Source organism: Hydra vulgaris, chromosome 04 (genome assembly GCF_038396675.1).
Source record: "Hydra vulgaris chromosome 04, alternate assembly HydraT2T_AEP".
Lineage (NCBI taxonomy): Eukaryota > Metazoa > Cnidaria > Hydrozoa > Anthoathecata > Hydridae > Hydra > Hydra vulgaris.
In genome coordinates, this window is record NC_088923.1 from 10,198,216 (window position 1) to 10,225,949 (window position 27,734).

A 27,734-nucleotide genomic window follows, 5' to 3' on the forward strand; every position below is an offset into this window, starting at 1 on the left:
TGATAATTTGTTTGCGTATTGTAACGTTTTTATATACAACTGTATGTTTTAGAATGTCATCCAAAATGTAAGATTTGTTTAACAAAATTTTTTTTGCAAATAAAGAAAATTTATAAATATATTACGCTTGTAATTCGATACGATTCAAAAGTCAAACAAAAAATGTTTTATAAGATATTCCAAAATATATAAATAAGATTAAATATGAGTGAAAAGAATAGTATTAAAATAAAAACAAGTTTTTCGTTTTTTCTCTTTTTTTTTTTTAATTTTATTTTAATGTTTTTGCTTTTTTGTTTTGTACTTTGTTTATAAGAATATTTATTATAGATTATATAATGAACATGCAAGCAATGGATTAAAGATAATCTATTAACTATTGATAAAAACTTAATCACATGCTGTCATTTTGAATCTAGAGTATTTAATTTTACTACATAAATCTAATTCAGTTTAAAATATACGCTTGTTTTGATTTGCTTATTTTAAAAGAAATTGCAATGAGTAAAGAATTTATTAACGAAGAAGTTGCAGCGAATGCTCGAAGTGAATTTCGACTTGGCAAAAATGTTCCCACATTTGGATTATGTCCTGGGTTTTTGCAAGCAAATATTGTTATAATTCCAAGTCAATATGCTGATTTATTTTTAGAGTTTTGTAATTTAAACCCTGGTCCGTGCCCTCTTCTTTACAAAAGCAAAGTTGGCGAAGTTGGAATTCCTGAGTTTGCTAAAGAATCGGATATTAGGTATTCTTGCAAAACATTTAATGTATAAACTTTTATTCAACCATAAACACCTTTGACCAAACCCAAAATAAGTTATTATAATTACAACTAAAGGTAATATTAAAACAATGGAGCAGTTATTCTATTTTAATGCAAGAAATTCTTGTTATTATCTTTTGTTCCGTCAATTATTTTTTGTTCTGTCAATTATTTACCTTTTGAGTAAATCCAATATAAGTTAGTACAATTGCAATCAAACGCAAAATTAAAACAAAGGAGCAATTATTCTTATTTTATGCAAGTAGTACTCGTTATTATGTATAGTTTTGTCAACTGTTTGTTTTATCACGTCAAAAATTTTAAAATTGATTTAATAGTCAAATGATATCTAATATTTTTTTATTTAGCAATGCGATCTTTCTTACAGGAAAGTCTATTTTACCAAATGGTGATATAAAAGTTTGTTAACTACAAACAAAAATTTATGACCATAAATTTCAATTTTTCAAAAATTAATTACCATTAATTAGACTATTTTTTGAGGTTGAGAAGCGTTACATGGTCATAAATTCTGAACCCTAAACGCTAGGAAAACCAGAGTTGTTCTTGGGCTAAGAAAAAAAAAGATATTGATTTTGTAGAAAAATGCTGTCAAGATAAACAATCTTTCAAATACACTGCGTGCGTCTAAAGTTATATATTTGCCAGAATTTATTCTGGTAAATCTACTTTTGGCCACACTAAAACTTTTTTTTAGGAATAATACACTAGATATTGTGTAACAAGATCAAATGTATATGTTATATTAAAAACACACTAACCATTTGTTAAAGGAATAAAATATACAAAAAGAAATAGAAAGGGAAACGGGAATATAATGACTAAATCTGTAATAAAAAAATTCAACAACCTGGGCCGTAAGATAATAATCTCTTCGGGAATTTAGTAACCCACAAATTAAAAACTTGATGACTGGCAACAGCAACACTAGAAAAGCTATTATAAAAGAGTTTTAAAACGTCTGCCACTTGTGCAATGTAAACTGGTAGATTGGTATAGTGTGTCAGTCCTTGCTGTGTGTTATGTTAAGTCTAGCCCTATCAAAGACTAGTTGCAAGGATGACTACAAACCTAAGACAATGTGGGAAAATCCAGTCATATATCAAACTGTTAATATAAATTTCTCCATACCATATTTTAGACATAGTAAAATTGTATGGAGAATGGAGATTTTAGTTGTGAAAAAATAAGTAATTGCTTATTTTCTCTGGCAGTCCTTTCATCTCAATATAACGACTGGTCAATTAAGTATTAAGTAATATTATTTCTTTTTGTCATAATTATGCTGTAAAAGTTTTTAAACGACAATTGTATTGAACACTTTTAGTAATCTATTTTTCTACAAAAGCTTTTAATCGGCAGATTGGATTAACTACAAGTTTTTCATTATAGATTTTCATTAGATTTTTTGTAATATTTTTAATTATATATTTAAAGTTTATTAAAGAATGGTGTTAACAATTATTGATAATATTTTGAAAAAACTGGACCTGGGCTAGTTGGCTCGGTTTTTACTCTATGAACTCTGTAGCCCTAACAGTAGGGCTGTCCAAAAATTATTACACAACCCAGAACATAGCCTAGTGAAGTTTTTCCTATTATACTATCAATTCTTTATTGAAAAACATTTTTTACAGATTTATTTTAAGTCTTCTAGGGGTTGCTCAAAGCTCTTGAACATTTTAACTAAAATATAACAGAAAATGTATTAAAACGCTATCTTACTTTTGTTCTTACTTGGTCTTACTCAATTAAATTTATTAAAGTAATTATGGAAATTGTTATTTTTTATATAGAAGTAATATGATGCACAACTTATGCATGTTTGTTTACGTTCTACATATATTTCTGGAAAATAGTTCAATATTTTCATAGTTTTTAAGGTCCAAAATGAGGAAAAATGTCGAAATTGTCACTTCAAGTTAGTAAGTTCAAGTTATTAGTTTCAAATGTTTAGTTTTTTTTTGTCAAAACTCGGAAACAGCTTCCGATGTTGTTCCACACCTTGCAATAGCCATGCTCTCTGTTGTTCATCTGTTGTTATTATTGTTGCAAAATCTGAGATTAGTTTGACGCCTCGTTCGGCAGCATCGTTGACAACTTTTACTGTTCGAACAAACTTTTCAGCAACTTGGAAGTCTTCATCTGCTGCCCATTGATTCACTGGTTTAGCAAGCCAATCTCTTCTGATGTTGAGATTTTGGAACAACAGATGTGACTCCGGTCCTAACAGACTCTTCAATGTTGTGTTGCGTTTGATTTGTCTGAAGATTGGTTTACCCATTCGGAAGTTTTCAGGCACTGCTATTGTCCACAATTTGTTTGCTATTTCTTGCTTAACATGGTCACTCATTTTAGGATGATGACTAAATAAAGCAAAAGGAACAACTTCTTCTTCAGTGAGGTACCATCGATGGTTGTTTAGTTTGGCTACCACAACATCTGCAATTTCTCTGTCTACATTGCGGAAATCCATCATGTCATGAATGAGTTCTAGATCGTTTACGGGAGCATCGGCTCCAATACTGGCTTGCATCCATGCTGAGGTGTAAAAAAGAGCCAAGAATCTGTTTATACGTTCCAGTTTAATCACAGTTTCCTTGTCGTATTTCATTGCTTTTGAAAACATGAACATCTTCCCAGCATATATGGTGCAAGCCATCCAACGAGCCTGATGTATGGCTCCAGGTTTGAGGAAATGGGTACCACGAGGTGGTGTTTCACCCAGAACAATAAGATTATTTTCTGCGCACTCTCGGTAGTCATTCCGAGGAAACACAGATGATTCCTTGCTATTGAGGAGCATTTTTAAATTTTCAATGACTCGTTCTTTAACTTCCAACAACCATGGATTTTCAATTTTCAGCAACTGGATAGGTGATTGCTTATCGAGACCTGACCATGCCTCTTTGAAGGTAGCAAACATTTTGTTTTCTGGTCCTCTGATTTCACCAAACAGTGATTTCTAAACAGCGCTAGCTACAAGTTCAAGGATATGGTGACGACAAGCAAGATAAAATAGATTTTTATCAACAAGTTCTTCGATAAGTTTAGCTGCACCCTTATGGACCCCACTGTTGCTTGCTGTAGTATCAAATACCAAAGCGACAACTGATTCTTTTAATCTCCATGCTTCTAAGAGATCATATGAGGCATCAGCTTGAGTTTGTCCTTTAGAATCTCCTAGTTGTGGCACACCCAGCAATTTTCCCGATGAAAATTTTGGTGAACCTGACAGAAGAATTGCTAGACGTTCAAACTTATCACCAAGAGAGTCCTGCAGTAACTTTCCATCCCAGTGCATGGCACCAAATTGAGGTGGTTTTTCCTTTATTTTCTCCATTATGTTTTCTGTAATGTGCTGTCTGTTTGACATTCGCTTTCGACGCGTAGTTGAACGGGATACATCGAAGTTGTCTAGATTGCCACCCGCTGCTTTTATTATAGCTGAAACTATCATTGTAGTTTGATTGTCGGACAACTTTACCCGATCGGCTGCTGTCGTTAACCCGTCACATTCCATAACTTTTTCTGTGAACTTGAAGTGTAACAAATTCTTGAAACTCTATTTTTTCAATAATGTGATCTGGCTCAAAATCCGGATCAATTTCCGTACAACCAACTTGTGCATCATCCTCAAACTCTTCAAAAAATTCATTTCCTTCTAGCTCTGCAGCTGTTCTTTTCTCTAGTCTTTCTGTTTCTTTTTCTTGTCTTTGTTGCTGCTGTTCAATTATGGTCAGAAACTGTAAAGCCTTTGCTTCAAAAATTTTATCCTGGCCATTCATACTAGACTTTCTTTCATGTTTCTGATCAAGATAAAACGCAATGTCATCATCTTTGTGTTTCTGAGATAGAAGTCTAGATTTTCTTATGTCATCAATTGCATCTGGAGCACCAATGTCGAAAAGCATATCAAGCTCTGAGATGAAGTTTTCTCGTTTGTTACCAGGGTCGGTGGCACGACATCTGTTTTTTTTTAAACTGGTCCATTCATTCCATAATCGAAGAACATCAAACATACAGTTTTGTCTTACTTTGGTTTTGATGCGAGCCATGTGCCAAAAATCTGCAACACTGTCTGCAAGGATGTAAGAAATTTCTTCATTCTTAACACTGTTACCAACGCTATCAGGATCATGTCACAGATATAAAACATACTTCATCACCTGTCTGCGTGTAGGTAACTTTGCTCCTGTAATTGATGAACATGGCTGACCAATCAACCAAAAATTTGTACTAGTTCTAGTGGTAGGTTTTGAAGATGACGGAGTTGCGGGAACACTCGAAGGTAATGGCGAAGACGGTATAATTGGGTTTGTCACTTTTAATTCTTTTCCACTCCAAGTCAACATTTTCTATTTTTTCTAAACAAAAATGCAAAATTGTATGTACCCAATCATAGCATGCAGGTAAAATAAATAACTATTATAACAAAAACATTATTTCCTATGTGTTTTAGAAAATGACATAAAATTTGTTTGATTTTTGTCAAATTTGGGTCAAAATTGGGTCAAAATTGTGTAAAATTTAAAAAAAAATACTCACAATAACTTAAATAATCATCAACTTATTAATTGGCATCCATAACTTAATTAATCAATAACTTAAATTGATCAATTTCAACATTTTTCGACAGTTATACTAAAAATAACATAGCGTTTTTGTACATTTTCTGTTAAAATTTACTTAAAATGTTCAAGAGCTTTGAGCAACCCCTAGAAGACTTTAAATAAATCTGTAAAAAATGTTTTTCAATAAAGCATTGATAGTATAATGGGAAAAACTTCACTAGGCTATGTTCTGGGTTGTGAAATAATTTCTGGACAGCCCTACCCTAACAGCACATTTTTTTGAAAATATTAAATTGTAGTCTCAAAGAGTATGAGTTAGGGTAACTTATAAAATTTGTATTTGTTTACAAAAAAAATTCTTGGGGCCTTCCCAGGCCCTCAAAAAAAAAAATGCGCCAACTTACCCCACCACGGGGTAAATTGACGCAAAATATTACTTTTAGCTGGTACAAAAAATTAGTAACATAACAGCCAAAACAGTAGCTCGCTTTTTATCTGTAAAAAAATGTAGCTAAAAAAATTTTTTTTGATTTGTTTGTAAGAATAAATTTTTTTAAATATTAAAAATTATAAAAAAAATTAATTATATAAAAATATATATATTTTTTCCATAATAAATGCTATGAGCCAACTTACTCCGCGAAAATTTTCCCAACTTACCCCGAAAGCCTTTTTTTCAATCAACAGTCTATACATCCTGAAAAACGGTAACTTTGAAAAATTTCTTACTGGATATAGTAAACCAATTATGACTGGAACTTTTACAAAAAAATTTTTTCATACGGCTATTTTTTTTGTAAAGTAAAAAGGAATCGATGTTCCAAAAGTTACGTTTTTGTCCAAAAAACACATAAATCCTAATATCTCCAATGTGCATGCGCAAATCCTGACAATACTATATTGAATGATGAAATGGTCAATTAGGAAGGTTCTGTGCAGTTTTTGTCACTTTTGATGAAAGGCTCTGAAGATAAACGCAGTTCTTCAACTTACCCCTGCGGCCAATTAGCCCCGGTCTCCCCTACTTCAAACTATGCTTCCTTTTTTTTTTTTAGAACAGACCTTCCAGAATATAAAGTTTATAAAGGTGGTGCTTTAATTGATACCACCAGCACATTAACTGACTATAATTGGAATGATTTAGTAACATTTTACTTGGGCTGCAGTTTTAGCTTTGATGACAAACTTATAGCATGTGGCATTAAACTAAAAAATCTAGGCAAAATTGTTGCCATGTATGTATCAAACATTGAATGTGTATCTGTTCCACCTTTCTCCACAAAAATGGTTGTGTCCATGAGACCCATTTTAAAATCACAGCTACAGTTAGCTGTAGATGCAACCATAAATCACGATTATTGTCATGGTGCTCCGATTCATATTGGTTGCCCAAGTGATATTGGTGTGTATGATTTTAATTCTGGACTGGGTTCACCAATAGAATTAAGCAAAGATGAAGTACCAGTTTTTTGGGCTTGTGGTGTGACATCACAGAAAGCTGTTCAACATGCAAGTAAGAAACATTAATAATTTAAATTAGTCATTTACCACTTTCTACATTGTACAAAAATATATTACTTTTTTATATACATCCATTATATATACACTCGTTATTGCACACTTTTATACACATATATTTGTTTAATGCACAACATTATATTAACTCAACATTAATGATTTTTAGTAAAATCATTTTTTGTAAAACAGTATACATTTATTTGAATATTTGCCTTTGATTACATTGAACTAATATTTTATGTTAAACTTTACTTTGTATTATATTAAATGAAACATGAAACTTAATTTTTAAGAACTGTCGTTATCTTTTTCACATTCTCCTGGGAAAATGTTTGTAGCCGATATGAGAAGTGATGATCTCGCTCGTCATATTTCTATTAAAACTTATCCAAAAGCAAAAGTTGTTTGCCTCGATGAAAAACTACAGAGGTATTCTCTGGTTTCTGATAGGATATATACTTTGCTTGGAGCAATTGAAAAATTAACATCTGAAGACCTTGGAAATAGAAACATAGCTCAGCTGCTTATCAAAGAAGATTTTCATAAGGCATGCTTGAGTCTTTCTAAAAACTGTCATTCAGTTGCTATCATTTTAGGATTTCCTCTTTTTGAGTTAAAATGTCCTTCAGAAGAAAATGATGGAATTGCGGGTGCTGTTTATATGGCGAATGCTTTATTGAACGCAGGAAAGAAAGTTACATTTTTTGTTGATTCGTTTAGTGAAACTCTTAAAAGATTCTTAATTTCATCAGTTATCCAAAAAGAATCTACGCAAGTATTAAGTATTGGAACGGAATTCACTGAAGACAATTTTGATTTTATAATAAATAAAGAAACAGGAATGCCTAAATACACACATATAATTGCTATTGAGAGACCATCAACTTCAATACAGGGAGGTTACAGAACAATGAAAGGGCGTTCCATAAACTGCGACCCACTGGATAAACTTTTCAATCAAGGTAAATTAATTCAAAAATAAATTGCTTAGTAAGTATAATACCTGTTTAAAAATTATTTAGTTGTTTTTTAAAATTTATCAGTACAAATTTGGTTTAATTACGCTATTATTAATGAAAATAATTTTTCTTTTGTTTAATTTTTTGAATATTTAACTCTTCTGTATACACTTGAATATTTAAAAGTTCTTTTTAGTATGAATTAAGCTTTTTAGCATAATTTATGTATTTTTATTATAATTTATCACTTGGTAAATTTAGAAAAACTAAAATTGCAATTTCTTATCAAAAGATCTTATTTTCTCAAGTATATAACAAAAGTATAAAACTAAGTTTATACTCATTCATAAGTTTTAAAATTCTCACAATAATGGCAAGTTTTAAAATTCACAATAATGGCAAGTTTTAAAATTCTCACAATAATGGCTTAGAGTTCAACAACTATGGCCTGATAATATTAGTAACCCCCTCAAATTGAGGTTGAGGTAACCCCCTTAAATTGAGATTGAGGTAACCCCCTCAAATTGAGGTTGAGGTAACCCCCTCAAATTGAGGTGGGTTCAAACTTTAAATGGTCATTCTTTTTGAACACTGAAAGATTATTGTTTGAATTTTACAGTTCATTGATAAATATTTTAGAGTAGATTTAGTTAAGAATACTTAATAAAATATTTATTAACTTGTTGCTCTCAGGTTTTGGGCAGGTCTAGCTAAAATTATGGGGGTTTTTTGTTCCCAGGCTCTAACCATCACATTTTCTTATTCTGTTCCTGAAGAGAAAATTGAAACTTACACAAGCAAATAATGTTTTGCTCTCCTTCTCCCACTTATACTTTACCACTTAACCACCCCTTTATAGTTGCTCAAAAGTGTTTCCGTACTGAATCTGATATCACCCTGATACAGAAATATGTGATATTGGTACCTGACGCTTCTAGGTGCAAGGTTATGCATTTGTACTAAATGCGATTTTAGGTCATTTTTGCATCTAATTATTTTCGACTTGATATTTTGTATATTGTTAGATCTTTAAACAGTAGATAATTATTGGGACAAATTTGAAGACTTTATTGGGATTTAACAGCTGGAAGTTAATAAAAGCAATCAGGAAATTTATGGTGGCGCTTTAGGGTAATTCATTTTATACTTTTTTTTTTCGGGGCTTTTTACTATTGATGCAATTTTCAATTTCTAAAAAAGGTTGAAATACCAAAAGTTAAGAATTTAGGACAATTTTTCAATTCCCCATTAGACAATAAAAAGTTGAGGTTGCGCAAGTTAGTTTGACAAATAATATTTTTATAAAAAATATTTCGGAATCTCTTTTCACAAATATTATTTTTCTTATTTAACGGGTTAATACATTATCTGAATTAAATATTGACAAATAACCTTGCAAAGTTTGGTCAATTTACGTCGATTTGTATGTACAAAAAACCCAAAAAAGGTTTATCAAAATATTTATAAATTTACAGTTAATCTCGTTATTGAAATGTTATTTGTTTGCTTATTAAAAATTTATTAAAATTTATTTTTTGGGTAATATACTCCTTTAAAGCTGTTTCAATGCTTTTCAAAAACTTGGGCAAGATATTCTCCACTAAGATGTTCTATCTCCACTAATTACAAAAACTTGTTTTTAATGTCTCTAAAAGCTCTACAACATTGTTGACAAAAGAAAGATTGCAATCAAACTTCTTTTTTTGCTGCGTTGAAGTTTTTATTTTCTTCAACATTGAAGAATTTATTCCAATACACTGAAGCAATGTTTAGCTACTACTGATGTGTGTTTAACTTTAAAAATGTGTTTTTAACTTTAAAAATGATATGTGTTTAAAAATGAAAAAGCAGTCATAATTTTTTTTAACAAAAGACAACCAAAAAGGTTTTTCTTCGTTTGCTTGAATACTAAGCGGAGGCTTCGGTTTGTAAGGAATGAATACTTAACGTCTTGGTATGTTTATTAGTTTGTCTTTTCTGAATAATTTACATATAATAAGTTGTAAAAGAAAGAAACGCTACCATCTTCTCAGATAAGTATTCTAAGAGTGGTTCAATGGATGAACCACTCTTGATGGTTTCTTCTGCACCTTTAAAGTCAATTCATTTAAAATTCCTCATCAAATAGCACCATACACCTTGCAAAAATGACTATTCATAAAAAAACAACTAATGTACTGCGACAATCTTTCAAGATATTTTCTTCTTCTTTATTAAGCTTAAAAATAGAGTATAAATATTTTTGGATAATAAATGGCTTTTAATCTTTCAAAAAGCTGAACTCTTGGTGAACTTTTTGGATCATAGATAGTATTGGATGATGCTTTTATTAAGAGCTCTGGTATATGATGGCTACGTTTAAATTGAAGTAGAGAACGATTAACTTGCTTCTTAATTAGAACTGCAGCTCCGTTATACGCTCCACTGTTTACAGCTGTTGTATCATAAATAAATGTAACTACAAATGATTTTAATTGCCACTTTTTAACCAATTTTATCATTAAACAATATTGCGTATGGTTAGTTCCTTTGGCCATTTAAGAATACCTAGCAATTTAGAAAGAAATCCTGCATTACAGCACGTTGATCTTCCTTTTTAACCAGTAGGTTGCTTGAATATTTTTCCATCCCAGTGAATTTCATAAAAATTTAGCCAAAATCCAAGTTTCTTTAATTATGTTTGGTTCTTTAATTAACTTTTTTCTATTTTAATTTTATTTTTTTAGGTTATTTGAGTGCTCACAGAAGTCCTTACGGTCTTATCACGGAGCATCGCGAGAGAACATTTAACTAGAGGTTCACGCCTCCTTCCTTACCAATGTCGCTTATTGGGCTGGAGTGGGCGTCGAACCTCGGACCTCTGAGTTCTGAGCCAGAACTCTAACCACTGCGCCACAGCTGCTCGTGGCATAAAAGTTATTTTTTAAGCTTTCATGTTTTGCCGTATAATTATATAAATACAGTTTATATTCAGTATAAATACAGATGGCGAGAGCAAGAATTATATTTTCAGATCTTTTTCTATGAAATTATGTTTTAGAAAATGATATATCATTTAAAGCTAATACACCAAGTGCTACAGTTTTTTCCTAAAATAAGTACCTGTCTTTGACTAATAACAGATTTAATCGGCTACTGCACATGTACATTTTAACAGTTGTTTTTTTTTTGAATTTCTAGCGTTAAAGTAAATTTGATAACGTATATATTTTTACCTTCCTTATCTTCTTTAGTAACATCTGAAGAAAAATCGACACCCTCATTGATTTTGTTATCATCAATAATAGTTGATTAAAGTTCAGGGTGTTTAAGCTGCTGTTTCTTAATGTGAACTAATTTCTATTTTTTCTTTTGTCTTTCGTGATGCTGCAGTTTAATGTAGCGTTGTTACTCATTTTCAACAAAATTTTTGTCTACTCGAGCTATTCATCCCACTTGAAGAAACTTCTGATATCCATTTAGGAATTCCCAGTCAATAAGCCACTTATTGTTACCTCAACGTTTCAGCAATGTGTTTGTATCTGTGTGTGATATATGAAGCCAAATGTTTTAAATTTAAAGATATAGATTTTTGCTTTAATAATCTTTCTGTCTTCTTGTTTTTTTTCAGTGATTCATACTCGACTACCAAACGAACAACATGATCAATTATGATCATGTTGTTCGTAACATGATCGACTACCAAACGAACAACACAATCTTTTCTACTAGACTTAGTTGGATTAAAAGTAGGTATCTAAAAGTTTTCAATGATGTCACTTAGATGATTAGAATCTTGTTTCTTTTCTCGAATCATTTTTTCTTTCAAAAAGAAAAAATGATTCGAGAAAAGAAACTTTCATTGAAAAAATTTTTGCAAAGCAAATTTATTCAATGAAAGTTTTCATCCTTTACAGTTATCTAGGAAAAACTAACAATCAAAAAATTTAAACGAAGAAAAACTAACAATATTATTGTATATATTATTGCTATATTATTGTTTATTGCAATAACTGGGATACTTATTGGATTCAGTAAAAGCTTTTTTCCTAATTTAAGTACTGCCTCTTCTGTTTTAATAGATGCAATTTTCCATACCAAAAAAACTTTTTTTGGTATGGAAAACTTTACCACCTTTTTAAACAAGACTGAAAAATTTAATGCATAATTAAAGACTTTTAATTAATTATAAATTTAAATAATCATAATTTTTTCAACGTTGCCATGGAATTTACTTTATACATGTTTGTGTTTTGTGTGAACCTCTGGCGCATAATTCATTTATCCATAAATTAGAATATGTATGTTTGTGTTCTGTGAGAACCCTTGTCACGGCGTTATCTTACCTATAAGTTAAAAAAGTTGTTTGAATCTCTAGTATAGTGTTAGCTCAATATATAACTATATAACTAATTTTCACCTTATTTTTTAGCTTTTCTTCATGTAATTTTTCTGTAAATGCGTGTGCATTGTAGAGGTTACGCAAGTTGCCATTTGTTATAAATTTGGATTAATTAGTCACACAGCTCATTGCTTGGGGTGCCATGCTCTATTGGGGTGCCATGCTCAATCTATAATTGAGTCAGGTTCTTTATTAACTTGAAACATCACAAAAACCATTATCACTACCTAAATATCCTAATATATTTTTAATTCGTGGTCTAACAACTTTCCATCTTTTGAATCGTACCTCTAGTAAAATTCACCAGATTACTTGTTCATTGTGAAGCTATTTTGAATTCAAATTTCTTCTTTGAATTTCAGTATTGATGGCTATTATTCTTTGATTTTCAAAGACTCAACAAGTTACATGCTTGGCTTGGGCATATAACGGGTGATGCGGAAGTTATCGGACAAATCCTAATTTCATTATTTGAGCATAATAATTAGTTTTTGTGGTTTTATGCGTAGGCATAAACGTTCTATAAAATATAAACTTTATTATTTGAAACACAATTATTTAAAATGAGGTTAAATGCAGCTGAACGAGAATCTTTTCGAAAGCGACTAAAAATGTTTTTTGTAAATAATCCTAATATAAAAAAAAAAAAATCGTAAACCATTTTGAAAAAGAAGGATTTGCTTGAAGTACAATATATGATAACCTGAAAAGACTTGAAACTGTTCCATCGTTTTCTGATAGAAAGCACCCTGGTCATCCGACATCCTGGACTAGAGAAAAGAAAGCCGAATTAACGAGACTTGTCAACAATCGAAAAGGGGTCAGTCAGAGAAAAATAGGTATTAAATTTGGTGTAAATCAATCTCCAATTGGTCGTCAGTTTAAAAAATGAATATTAAATATAGAAAACGTGAAAAGACTCCAAAATACACTATAGAACAACAAATAAAGGCAAAGAAAAGAAACAGGAAACTAGTTAACCAACTCTATAACACAAAATCGCTTCTAGTCATCGATGATGAAAAATACTTTTGTTTTGCAGGGGACAACATGCCTGGAAATTCTGGATACTACACAAACAGCAAAAAGACATGCCCAGAAAGTGTTCGTTTTATAGGAAAAGAGAAATTTCCAAAAAAATTATAGATGTGGATAGCCATATCTGACCGTGGTATGCCCGAGCCATTGTTCGCACTTCCAAGGCTGTAGCGATCAATTCATCAATCTATATTAATGAATGTTTAGAAAAACGATTTCTTCCATTTATTCACAAGTATTATGGAGACTTTAACTATTTAATTTGGCCAGGTTTAGCAAGTTCTCATTATTTTAAAGATTCTCTAAATTGGATGGACCAATATTTTTTTTTTTTTTTTTTTTAATTTTCCGTTTTTGTTACAATTAAATTCCGTTATATAATACAAGATACTCTTATTCTTTTAAAAATAATCCAGTTATAAATATAAAAAAAAATCAAAGACAAAATAATAAGAGATAGTTATACAAAAATATATAAAAACGCGGGAAACTTGCAGAAGACCATTAAGTCTTATCATCAAGAACCGTTGTACTAGTTATGTTTTTACAATATTAAATTCCTATAATATTGTTAAAAGCAAAACTTAATTAACTAAGGTAAATAGTGTTAACACCAAAAACATTCAATGTAAAAAGACAAGAACAAATAAAACAAACTGTCAAAGAAACAAAAACAAAACAAAGCAGTTTAAAAGAAATCATTAATAAGATTTTTATACTTTGAAATACTCTTTTTTATTAGTTTTTGAAAGCAATTTATATTGTTTACATCTTGTAAATTACTATATTTTGCTAAGATTTTATTCCAGATATGCGGAGCGCGATATGTAATTTTAAATTGTTCTTGTTTAGTTTTGCACAATGGTTCAATTAAGCCTGTTGTGCGTAAAGTATACTTAATGTTAGGTTTAATTTCATAAAGGTCATTAAAAATTGAGGGGCATTGTTGAAATTTACTTTTGTTCATGAGACATAAAATTTTATAAACGTTTATCTCGTATAACGTAAAGATGTTCATAATTTCGAACAGTGGTTTTGCATGTTCGTTTTTATTTTTAAAATTTGTTATTCTTGTTAGGCATGTTTTTGTTTTCGATAGAGTGCTTCAAGCTTGCTTTTAGATGTACTACACCAAGCAATATTCGCGTAATTCAAGTAACTTTGTATTAAACTGAAATAGATTTGTTTTAGATGATGCTTATTAAGTAAATCCCGTGACTGATATAGAACGCCAATACTTTTTGATATTTTGCTTCCAATATAGGCAATATGTTTATTCCAGGTAATATTTTCGTCAATGAGAACACCAAGAAATTTTGTGACTCTTTCGCGACTAACTTCTGTGTTTTCAATAACTAATTTTGGAAAAGAAATAGGAATTTTTTTTTTTTTTTAAAGGGTGGAATAATGAGAACTTTGATTTACTTGAATTAATAGAAAGTTTATTTGCATTGAACCATAGTGAAATTTTATCTAACTCGTTGTTCATTTGTACAAAGAGTTGAGGTATATCTTTTCCTGAAATAAAAAAGCTACTGTCGTCAGCAAACATTATTGTTGATATATTTGTCGCTCTCCAGAGATCATTCACGAATATTAGGAAAAGTAGAGACCCACGAATAGATCCTTGGGGCACTCCACAAGAAATTAAAGATGAATTAGTTAGTTTTTTATTTCCGTTATATATGGACTGTGTACGTTTACTCAGGAAATCTGCTATCCACCTGCAGGGTACGCCTCTTATGCCGTACATCATAAGCTTTTTTATCATTATTTTATGATCCACTGTGTCAAAGGCCTTGGAGAGGTCAATAATATGTCTATTACTTTGATAAAGAATCCAATCACCCAAATGTGCCTCAAGCACAACCAATTGAAAATTTTTGGGGACATTTGGCACAGAAGGTTTACGAGGGAAATTGGCAAGCTTCAACAGAGCAAGTTTTGATGGATCGCATTAAACTAAAACTACAAGAAATTGATTTAAAATTTTTACAGTTGCATATGAAAGGCGTCAGAGCAAAATTGAGATCAATTGCAGATGGTGGTGTTTTTTCATATAAAAAATAATATATTTTTATTAAAAGATAAATGCTTTAAAAAAATATATATAATAGTAGATTGTTTTTTTATTTATAAATAAGTTATTGACGTTTTTATTTTGTCCGATAACTTCCGCATCACCCGTTATTTACGCGTCAATTTACCACGTTGTTTGGAAATCAGGTTTGAATCCGCTGACCGTTCTTTTATGTGCTTCCGCGTACACCTAGTTGCCAAACTATCGCCTTTCTCTATGTTCTTTATTGTTCTCTTATTTTTCAAGATTGCATTTTACTAGATGTAATATCTGATCAAATTGACGAAACCCTTTTTCTTTATCCATCAGCCAATACTGTTTTTATTTGTGAATTTAATGCTCATCATGCTGAAAAATTTTGCTTTAACACCACTTACACTCTGGTGTCTGGTGTATGATACACTGGTCCGAATTTAATTTCTTACTCAGATAAATAACTTTGTGACTCTTTTTTCTGACATCCCAAATTATTTATCTTTAATATTTTACCTTTCACCACATCCTGATTTTTAACTTCTTTTTTTGACGCATCCTTTCATCGCACTACTTACTAATACCCTAAAGCTGAATAGGATTTTTGTCACAATTTACTTTGTGACGATCCTTAGACAAATGTCTTTTGTTTCTCTGCAGATAAATGCACTTCCTACGCAACATCCTGGATCCATGCAGGTATAGAAACATTTATTTCTTCTTGTCAGTTTCATGTCATTTTACTCCATGGCTTTCATCTGCTTGTTCAAATGCTATATCTAATTGTAATCATTTTTTTTATCTTTTCCACAAAAAAATTCTCTTGAGAACATACGTCATTATATTATTGCGAGAAGTCAATGTAAAAGGGTGCTCTCTTATGTTCTTATTTTCAATGTAATAAATCTCGTATCTTTTCTTCGAAGTTAGGCTCTAAATTATTAATCCAGTACTACTTCCGTTTCTAAATCATGAAATGGCAGTACTTGCAAAGTACTTTTTCTCTAATTTAACTTTTGAATCTAATGTCTTGAATCTAACCTTTCCAGTTGAATAGATTTATTAATTGCTAGACATCCAAACCACTCGCTGCTAAAGCCGCTTCTCAATTAACTCATTTACGTCTTGTGATCCAGACATTCCATTCATACAAAATATCTTACAAAAGTGTTCTTTAGAAACCTCATCAGTTCTCTCTAAACTATTTGATAAGTGTTTGTCTGAATCTTGTTTTCCTTCCTGCTGTAAAAATCTCTGGAAAGCATTCTATCCCCCCCCTCCCCTCCCCCCCCCCTCCCTACAACTCAATATCAGTCATATATGTCATATCAATATTGTCATATCATATCAATCTTCTATCGATTTTTAAGAGAGTTTTTAAGCCTTTAATCAAAAAATTTCTTACACCAAAACTTGAGTCTAATAACTCTCTGACAATCAATATGGTTTTCGAAATTTTCGCTTCACAGCTGACCTGCTAACTGCTGGAACTGAAAGATTCTATAGTGCGTTATATAGAAGTGGTGAGGCAAGGGATATTGTTCTTGACGTATCTAAAACTTTCATAAAGTTTGGTATGCTGGTCTTCTCCATAAGCTTGCTTCATATGGTGCTTACTTTCATCCGGGAGTGAAAGGTCATTTCTTTAAGACCAAGACTGAAGCGAGTTTTTTGAGGGTAATTATTGGACAAATTTAGTTTCTGCATGATATTCATGCTCAGAATTTTTTGCTCTTATTATTCTAGTAGGTGCAGTTTTAACATGTCTTTTTTCTTCTGCGCTCTATAAATTGAAATTCTAAGCAATGCTTTTAAGTAACTTTCATAAAAGTATTTGTAAAGTTGTATTTTTCACAAGTAGTTTTTATTCTTTTACAACAACAACAACAACAACCACAACCGCAACCACCACAACAGCAGCAATAACAACAACAACAACCACAACAACAACAACAACAACAACAACAACAACAACAACAACAAAAACACTAACAAGAAATTTTATTTTCTTACAACCATTATCTTAAAAATGTTGTTAAAATAATATTAGTAATAGCATTAATAAACTTCATTATCATTGTAACTAGAGTAATAAGACCAATAGAGTGACACAAAATACTTAAAGTAGTAATAATAACAACATTCAAAATAACAGTATTGATAAACTAAAAAAAAAATTGATCTTATGGCGATCAAAAATATAGTATCGATTTTGTATCATATTTGAAGTTCTAATTTAAAGCAACAATTATTACTAAAATTTTTATTATATTTATACAAATACAATAATCGTTGAAAGAATAAAATTTTTGATGGTAATACACAGCGTTTTTATATAATCGCTCACTATATGGTTATTCTATATTCGCAGGATCAGAACTTTTTTGTTCTATGGATGTAATTACAACAGGTAATTTTCTCTCGCGTAAATTTAGATAAATCACTTACGATCATTTACGGTGAACTTATAAAAAACTAAATCAAGTTTTTAATTTTCATTTGTTATAATTTCGTTAGATAAAAAACACTGATGTTTGGTAACATCTTCTAATACCCTTTCACCCCCTTATCTTAAAATACCATGTTTGAACAACCCCAATTATTGCATTATTGTAAACTAAATTGTTGAATAGCAACTCTTTTACTGAGTCATTTTATTCTTGATTATAATGATGTTCTGATTATAATGATGTTTTGATTATAATGATGTTCTTTCTTTTCTGGACAAGATTCAAAAACACGTCTCAATTAATAAAAACTTTTTTTTGATGTCATTTTTATTAGGTGCCCCAAAAAGACCTAACAGTCTTGCCACAGAGCATCGTGGAAGAGCATTTAAACAGGAAGTTTGCACCACCTTTCATTCCATAACTTAAAATTAGGCCAAAATTATTTTTCTTGAAAATATTTATTCAAAGTTGCAGAAAATTCGCTCTATGATGATGATGATGATATATATATATATATATATATATATATATATATATATATATATATATATATATATATATATATATATATATATATATATATATATATTAGTAGAAAATCACTTAATACAAATTTTTTCCATATAACACTGTGTTTCATCAACAAAGATTCATCAGAAATGCATTTAACACTGTGTTTCATCAACAAAGATTCATCAGAAATTTTTGTTAAGTGATTTTATACTAATATATAATTGCTCTGTTCTTTTAAGAACATTGAGCACTCTATTGTGTAGAATACTTTTTAAAGTTGTTTATATATATATATATATATATATATATATATATATATATATATATATATATATATATATATATATATATATATATATATATATATATATATATATATATATATGTAACTCTAAAACTCTAAAACATAAAAATTAAAGGTAATTTACGTTGCATTAGCTTTTACATCGTTAATTTCATCGATAAAATTATCTATTATCTTTAAGTATAATGAAAATTAAAATGAAAGATTTTGTATTTATGAAGAAAATAAGTTTTAATACTGATAAAATTCTAATGCTAAAAAAAAGCTGTTTTCGGTCATTTTCAAACATAAATTAATATTTAAATCTATTATTTTAGAACTTATTTTTTTATACCGTTAGAATCATAAAAAACTATAGAAAATAGATTATTTAAATTGGCTACTCACAAAACTGTATTTTGGCCAAACTTTAAAGTGTTTCTAAATCACTGCAATGGCACAAAATATGTCCAGAGCTCGTTTCAAACCCAAGATCTCTTGCCTCTAAAGTATCGTTTTAACCACTGCACAGTGGGGCCAGAGGTCAACAAAACCCTTTAAAACCAACTTTTATATTGGAGTAATTTCTTTTCGTAAATGTAATCTAGAGACCCTCAGCATTCTAAAACTGATATAATTTTTTCCCTACTCTGATTTATGAGCACAGTATATCAATTTTATCACAAAAATGGCAGTATTTTACCTTTCAAGTATTGGTGAAAATGTAAATAGTCATATAAAAATGAAATATGGGGCCAGAAAGACAATTTTAAAACATTTTAATTTCTTAACAGTTTATATTAATCCATTAACATCAAATATTGAAATAAGAAGAAATATAAAAATTTAATTTTTATGCTTGCTTTTTTTCAAAGTGTTTTTCAAAAAAAGAATGCGCAACGTTTTTTTAACATTTGCCTTTACAAAGGCAGAAAAACACTAGACCACACTAGGTCGCACATGTGATCTACTTTAAATTATACTCTCACATATAGATAAAAATTTACAACCCAATATTCTGAGCTCAGCTGAGCGTAGTAGGTGTTAGGCTTTTTATTATAAATAATATCCAATCGTAGGTTTGGCTTTAAAAAACTGAAAAAGATGCATGAAGAACAGTTTTAATCATTTAAATTTTTTTTAAATCTTTTTTAAATAGCACTTTTAATGTAATTGTGAAAAGTTATGGAACATTTTATAAAGGAGGATGGGAGCAAATAAGGATTTGGAGGCTAAGAACAAATAACCCCAAAAATTTCTTCCCCCTTCCCTCACATAAAACGTAAGGACAACAAGTTGATAAAATATTTTTTGTACTATTCTCAGCTAGACTCTCATAAATGAGTTTTAGGAAATAGTATTATCTCTCAATTTTCAAAAATATTTGTTCCCAGCCTACAACCATCGCAATTGTTTTGCAAAGTATCATTATTTGACATAAGTATAAACATACAAATGTTTGGAGTTTGCTCCATGTCTGGAAGTTAGCTATCGCAAACACCAAAAAATGATCCGTCACTGAAGAGAATATTTGTTATTTGTATTTATTTGTGAAAAAAGTTTTTATTTATGTAAAAAGAAAAGTTTAGTTTTGTTAAGAGAAATTAGTTTGTTTATAGGAAAAAAAGATTTTTCTTGTAAATCTTTCGTTCTCGTAAACAAACTAATTTCTAAATTTCTCGTTGTGTTAAGGGCGAGAAAACTACATCATCTAGTACTTTTAATTTTAATGCCATAGAAATAACTTTTCTAAAATGCTGTTATCATCTAGAAAGTTGTACTTTATATGTGTCAAATATGTATTGTTCCTTTAAAAAACGCCCATAAAATGAAAAACAGTAAATTAATTGTGAACAATAGTCATTATATATACCCTAATAATAATGTTTAGAATAAAATAACATAGAGCACTACACGAATTAATTCTCGAGGCCTTAAACAAATTATGATCTTATGATGAAAATCTTTGCTGCTACGTCATTAAGGTGTCCAGAATAAGGAGGAGTCAGGAAAAAGTCAAAGACTCAAATCAATCTGAGGAGGCCAAGGGGTTCTTGCTTATATATATTCTTTTATATTATATTATAGATTCTTATATATATATATATATATATATATATATATATATATATATATATATATATATATATATATATATATATATATATATATATGTATATATATATATATATATATATATATATATATATAAAATATATGTTAATAAAGTTTAATTTTATTGAACGTTATTTGTTAATATTCACATTAAAATTCGAAGAAATTGAGTACATAAAAATTAAGTAAATAAAAATTACGAAAATATTTTGAACACCCATCAACACACCTGCCTGTGTGATCATAACCACTCCTGGAGACCATGTATGGTCAAATTTTTTCCTGATATTAATTACCTATATTTAGACATACATGTATCATCTAATTAAAAAACCATTGGGTCATTCAAGGACCACCCTTGACCACGCCTAAAATGATCATCTGAGCGGTCATGACCACTCCTGAAGACTGAATATGCCCAGTTTCAAATTCCCTGACCGCAATTACCTATATTTAGACATACAGCATGTCCCATCTAATTGAAAAATACCAGGACATCTCAAGACCACACTTGACCACCACTAAAATGACCATTTAAGTTATCATGACCACTTCTAAAGGCCGAATAAGCCCAGATTTAAATTCCCTGACCGGAGTTACTTATATCTAGATAAGCAACATGACCCATTTAATTTAAAAACCATCGAGACACCGCTATACCACCCATGACAACTCCTTAATAACCACTTGTGTGGTCATGACCACTCCAAAGTTTAAAATGGAGCCAAAAAATAAAATCTTTGGTCCCAAAAACCTCTATAAACATGAATCATATGTCTATATTTAACCCATAAATAGTTTTGCCAATTTTAGACAGTTTTGGCCCACTGTGAACTGCGCCACGACCACAATTTGGTTAGCCAATAACAATTACTTTATTAACAATAATAATGCTAACCAAAATATTAACACTACCGATATCAAGACTGATATCAAAAGCTGTTATGAATCTGTTTCATTCAGATTTAGAGTATATCTTATCTTGTTAACTAAGAGTTACAAGTTTTATAAGTATTTTATAACTATATTCCTTTAGTAATTACGAAAGTAACACATACTTAAGCCCTTTAGTCGTAAAGTTTTCTCTGTTCGGTGTTTCTTAAATGACCGGTCTTTTTGCATTTCTTTGTTCTCTCTTTCTACCTCGCTTACTTCATACTTTTACTTTAATACCTTCTATTTTCTCAAAAATATCTGTTTCTCACCTTTTAAGAACGTCAGGATGCTCTGCAAAAGGAGGATACTGGTGTGTTTACGGGCTTGGATAGAGGTGACTTCGCAAAGCATACGCTGGAGGAAGATAAATTACAATATCCTGTAGTACTCACGAATAACCAATTTTTCTTTTTTTTTGTTTATTTTAATTACTTTATTGTAACTAATTTATAATAATTTTAATTATTTTATTTTTATAGTACTTCATACAAACGCGATTGTATTGCGTCTCTTGGGTTTGGATTTAAATCCTCTTTCTTGGTAAAACGTTTCCCTACGGGCATTTGTTTTTAAAAGTTTCGTTCTAAATGTCTTTTAAACGTTTTTTACAAGAGAGTGTTTAAAAAACGTATAAAAGACATTTAAAATATATTTAGAACTTTTAAAAACAAATGCCCGCTGGACTTAGTTTGCAATGTCTTAATTAAAAAATTAAGTTAGATCAAATTTGAAGTTAGATCAAATTTGAAAAAAATTTACAAAAATGACATTTGCAGAAAATAGTAATTATTAATCGAGTTATTAATTGAATGTCTTGTTTAAAATTAAATAGGGAAAAACTTTTGTAAAAATATTTCGGAATTATTTCATTTTAAATTTTAAACATAAACAAGAGGTTTTTGTTATTTATGTTATTTATTACCAAAAATTATAAATCAGTGGCCGTTGGTCAATTTATGAAAAGTGCAAATATTGAAGGAGAAGAGTTTGAAAATTTGATTTGTTGCCATAAATAGGGTAATTTTTATAAATTGAGTAAATTGGGTAAATTGGGTAAATTGGGTAAATTGGGTGAATTGGGTAAATTGGGTAAAATTAAAAAATAAAAGAATTTTCATAAAAATAAATTCTCTTTTTTTTAATTTGGGTATTTTATTTTATATATTTAATTTGGGTATTTTGTTTTTTTTAATTTTGGTATTTTATTTACAAAAGCCACAAAACCATATCTTTTTATGTTTTTATTTCTAACTACAATAGTGGTGGAGTCAAAACTTATTCCACTACTACAATTTTCAATAAAAGGCAGCGTATAACTATTTTTAAATATATTTGATATAACAATATATTGAGATTTCTAAATACGTACTGGTATATACATTTTGAGATTTCTAAATACGTACTGGTGTATACATTTTTATACTTCTTGAGTTTCAAATAAACATCAAAAATGATGAAATATCAACTGGTATTTTAGGTAATAATCACTCTGACATTATCACTATTGGTATTGGAGATGGAGGGAATGAAGTAGGAATGGGAAAGGTACGAGACAAAGTTATTTTAAATGTTCCTTATGGAAATGAAATAGCAACAAATGTTTCATGTGATTACTTAATAACATGCGGAGTTTCAAATTGGGGAGGTCTTGCTCTTGCGGCAGGTATGTATGCAATTACTCAGTGTCCTGTACATGAAAGATTCCGCCGTAATGGTATTGGCCATCAAAACCATTTGAGTTCCAAAGATTCCTTCATACCTGATAACAAAAAAGTAGGTAGAATTTAAAATTCTTTTACATGATCGAGGCAAAATGGCTTCCACGTGATGGAAGCAAAATGGCTATTATGCTTTTTCTGACTCCAACCTTTTTTAAATTTACTATCAACTACTTTATCTAAAGTACCACAAAATAAACATACGTCGAAAAAATTCCCTTAAAAAAGTTCACGCGTGGAGTAATACCCATTGGCAATAAACTTGACCGTAATTTTTTTTTAAGCATAAAAAGAAACTTATAAAACCTTGTTAACAATATTTAATAAAAACAAATGGTATATTAAAATACAAGGCATATATGTAGTTTTGTTTCCTCCCATTTTTTAAAACTCTTTTGTTGAGTTGTTATAGAAAAAGCCATCTTGCCCCGTCTTCCTCTATATATACATAAGTATATATATATATATATATATATATATATATATATATATATATATATATATATATATATATATATATATATATATATATATATATATGTATATGTGTGTGTGTATATATATATGTACATGATGTATATGATAATAATTACATATGTATATGATAATAATTATAATAATAATAGTAATAAAAATAGAAGATACAAAGTATTAATGACAATAAATAGTAACAACTGTGACAGTAACAAATAGTTTTTAAAATATATTAAAAGTTTATAAATTGAACTAAGGTTTTAACACAAAGAAGTAGATTAGCACCCCTTATTACATGAAAAAGTTGGTGAAAACTGAGGAAAGATATGGTTTTCAAAAGATTGTACTTGCCCGTATGGTGGGGTAGTGAGTGTTTGGGTGCCAGTGATCCATCTTTTTGTACCAAGTGCCATTTTTAATTTGACAACAAAAATTATTTCACGACTTTTTTTATTTTGTCAAAAATAAACATACCTTTTAAATACCTCAATTTATTAACAAAAGTGCTAAATCTTTCAATGCTATATGTTGCAACGCGTTGCAAGAAAAATTACCTCTAAAATGAAAAAAATCTTTCTTAGAATTGTTTTGCAGATAGGTGTGAAAAGTAATGGTTACGATTGAAAATTGCAAGAGGTACAATGCTAGGGAGATTCTGATGATGAAGAAGAGTGAAATAATAGTTTTAGAGAAATCAAACCGTGATCATAAGAACCTAAGGGTAAATGTGGAGAAACTGACCATTGACTAGGACCAGAAACAACATATAAGTTGAGCAGAGAAGGTAAATGATTCGGACTGTGAGTTGAAAAGTTGGCTATTTGTGTTAGAGATTGAGGAAAAAAAAGTTGAGAGCCTTATTGCCGGCAGAGTCACTGAAACTAGAGCCAAGCCATTCAGTGTGATGAGCATTAAAGTCACCAACAATAAAGATATTGGCTAAAGAATAAAAAGAAAGGGCATAGTCAATTTGATCAAAAATAACATCTAAAAGAGTGCGGTCTTGAGGTAAAGGAGAGCTATTAAGAACAAAAAGAAAGGTAATAGAGCGAAGTGGTGCTATAAAAAGTACTTAAAAGAATAGTCTGTGGATTAAAACCTAATATCCCGACAAATGAATGAATGAATCCCGATAACCAGATAACCACCAACACTAAGATTACAAAATAAGACAGCTGAACTCAAATTAGTCTCACAAAGAGCAAGTAAGGTCTGGTAAACATTGAAAGAGATAAGACTCAACAGAAGAAAAGTTACTTTGAAGACCTAATATTAGTGAATGATTTAGAGAAGTTGGTAATGACAATGGTTTTTTTTATGTTTTGTAGTTTTTGTTACGTTAATCATTTTTAAGTTTTTAGAAAACTTGACTCAAAGTACAGGTAGTACTCTATACACTATTTAATAGTCCAAGCAATTGCGTCATTACTATTAATAAACCCGAATCGATCACAAAGCGCTTTAAACGTTCCATCCAAGCGCAACATGGCATTGCTCCTACTCTGATATTTTTCAGCTCTTGATGAAATCAGCCTTTCTGAATGCTACCACAGAGTTCCGGAAACCTGACTACCAGCCAGCCTCAGATCCATAAAATTGAGTTTTAGAGCTGTACCCTCATTAGGAAATAATAGAATGAGTTGACTAGTCATAAAAACATATGCACAAGCAAAACCTATGGATTAAGTCAAGAAGATCCAGCATGCAACACCGAAAGTGACGACGTGATTTGCTGCATGTACTGCACTTTATTTTAAAGACAGGATTAAAAAAATCTTTGAAAGTTTTTTGAATTGAACAAGCTATTGGTATTTGTTGCCTTTTTTGATGACCCAAGACAATACCATTACAAATGAATGGTTTTTTGAAACAGCGACAGAAAATACGTACCTTTTCTGCAATGCGAAGATTATTAACATGTATAAGAACCAGTATGACTGCAGACAGACTGAGTTAATTAGCAATTTTGAATATCTACAACAACGAGGGGATAAATATGACAAATTATTAATTAATTTAAACAAAATTGGATTTATAATACAATAGATTAATCAACATTTTCACAAATTTAATTATGTTTTCACACAAATTCTATAATGGCACTCTAACATGATATTTATTTGATATTCTGAAAGTGCCTTTACTTTTAAAAATTGACCTCCATCTTATTGCAAAATTTCACGGTACGGGCCTATTGAAGTTACTGTAGTAAAATAAATAAAATAATAAAAGACTGTAGTCACCATATTACAACAAAAGTATAATAAAAGACTGTAGCCACAATATTACAATAAAAGTATAATAAAAGACTGTAGTCTCCATATTACAACAAAAGTATAATAAAAGACTGTAGTCACCATATTACAATAAAAGTATAATAAAAGACTGTAGTCACCATATTATAACAAAAGTATAATAAAGTTATTTTTGAAACAGTGAAAAACTGTCAAGAATTAGAAATTTTTACACTTTACACTGCACCATGGTTTGAATGCTGCCCGGAATTACTTCTGCCTGGCTCTGCATTGGTCAGCCACCTTGTTTGATGAAAGACTTAAATACTATTCTAGAAATTATTTTGCGCAATTTTCAAGACTCTGGATGAATTATTTGCAAAATTGAAATGAGCTTCCTTTAGAAATTGGACCCCACAGGTTTGACTATAGTTAAGTGTGTGAATCTGTCAAGCTTGTGATGATTCTTTTTAATTGTTTTATGTGAAGTACAAATAATAAAATATTTTAACATATTTATATTAAATATTTTTATTGTAAAAAAATCTATTGTGTTTTTATTTGCTTTGCTTTTGCTTTACTTGAATGTTTTAACTCTCATAATATCAAATAGGATGAGCTTCTTCACCGTTCGATTGCGGAGTGGAACTTTTGTGATGGAATAACTGGTTATGATGGTTTGACAGTAGACGGACTTGATTATTTTCAAGTACATTCAGAAAAATTAAAAGCACTTCATTTAATTTTAAATGAACTTTAAATTTCAACATTTTATTTTTTATATTTAATTTGATTATTAGATCTATAAGCTTATTGTGCATATACATAATTATACGTATGTCTAATTATGCACATGCATAATTAGGCATAAGTAACTATCAATAGATAATACTCACGCATGCTTATGTAATTACAGATTAAAATCCCGGATTAAACAGATTAAACTCGAACCTTCAAGGGACCGAGGAAAACGGTTTAACTCTTAAAGAATGCTTAAGTTAAAGAAGCAAATTAAAACAGTTGTTCTTACTTTCATGGGTCTATAGAATATATACGACAATTAAACAGTTTGAGATAACTAAAGTTCGAGTTGACCGGTGTTCGACTTACAGGGAATTAACTGTAGACACATTTAGCAAGACTTTTATTTGTGCATTTTTTTTTTGTGTGATTTTTCTATTAACTATTCATTATCTATTTATAAAATACTAAACTAAATATGATTTTTTACTTTTGAATTTTTTTGTTGAATTTTAAGTATACATATAGTTTTACTGAAAACTTATTACTTTAAACTATATAGTAATTTTAACATAAAATATGTAATCGTTTTAATCAAATGAAAGTGGCATAATTATACGATGAAACATTCGTTTTTTATATCACATGTAAAACGTGCCAAACCTCTAAAGATTGAATATACAATGAATAAAAATAAAAACTTTATTGCGAAATTTCAATTTTAAAAACCAACAAATATTGCTAATCTGCTTTTTAAATTCTAAATACTAAATTCTTCAAACTCCAAAAGAAAATACTACTTAAATACGACTTCAAACTCCAAGAGAAAAATAAAAACAAATGCTTAGTAAAATAAAATAAAAAAGTACAGTTATGCTTCAAAATCTCGATTGTTACCATCTTAGTGGTTCTTAATTGTTACCATTGTAGTGGTACATATGTTGTTGAATTTATTTATCG

The 27,734-nt window shown here is 29.8% G+C and overlaps 1 protein-coding gene across 1 annotated transcript; it reads left to right on the top strand.

The window, feature by feature from the left end:
- The first annotated feature begins 411 nt into the window (after positions 1-411).
- On the top strand, positions 412-26,804 carry LOC100204445 (D-glutamate cyclase, mitochondrial). Its single transcript, XM_065795404.1, has 5 exons — positions 412-748; positions 6,417-6,874; positions 7,173-7,841; positions 23,085-23,380; positions 26,647-26,804. The coding sequence occupies exons 1-5, from the start codon at positions 501-503 to the stop codon at positions 26,791-26,793; spliced, it is 1,818 nt and encodes a 605-aa protein (XP_065651476.1). The 5' UTR covers positions 412-500; the 3' UTR covers positions 26,794-26,804.
- Positions 26,805-27,734: the final 930 nt, after the last annotated feature.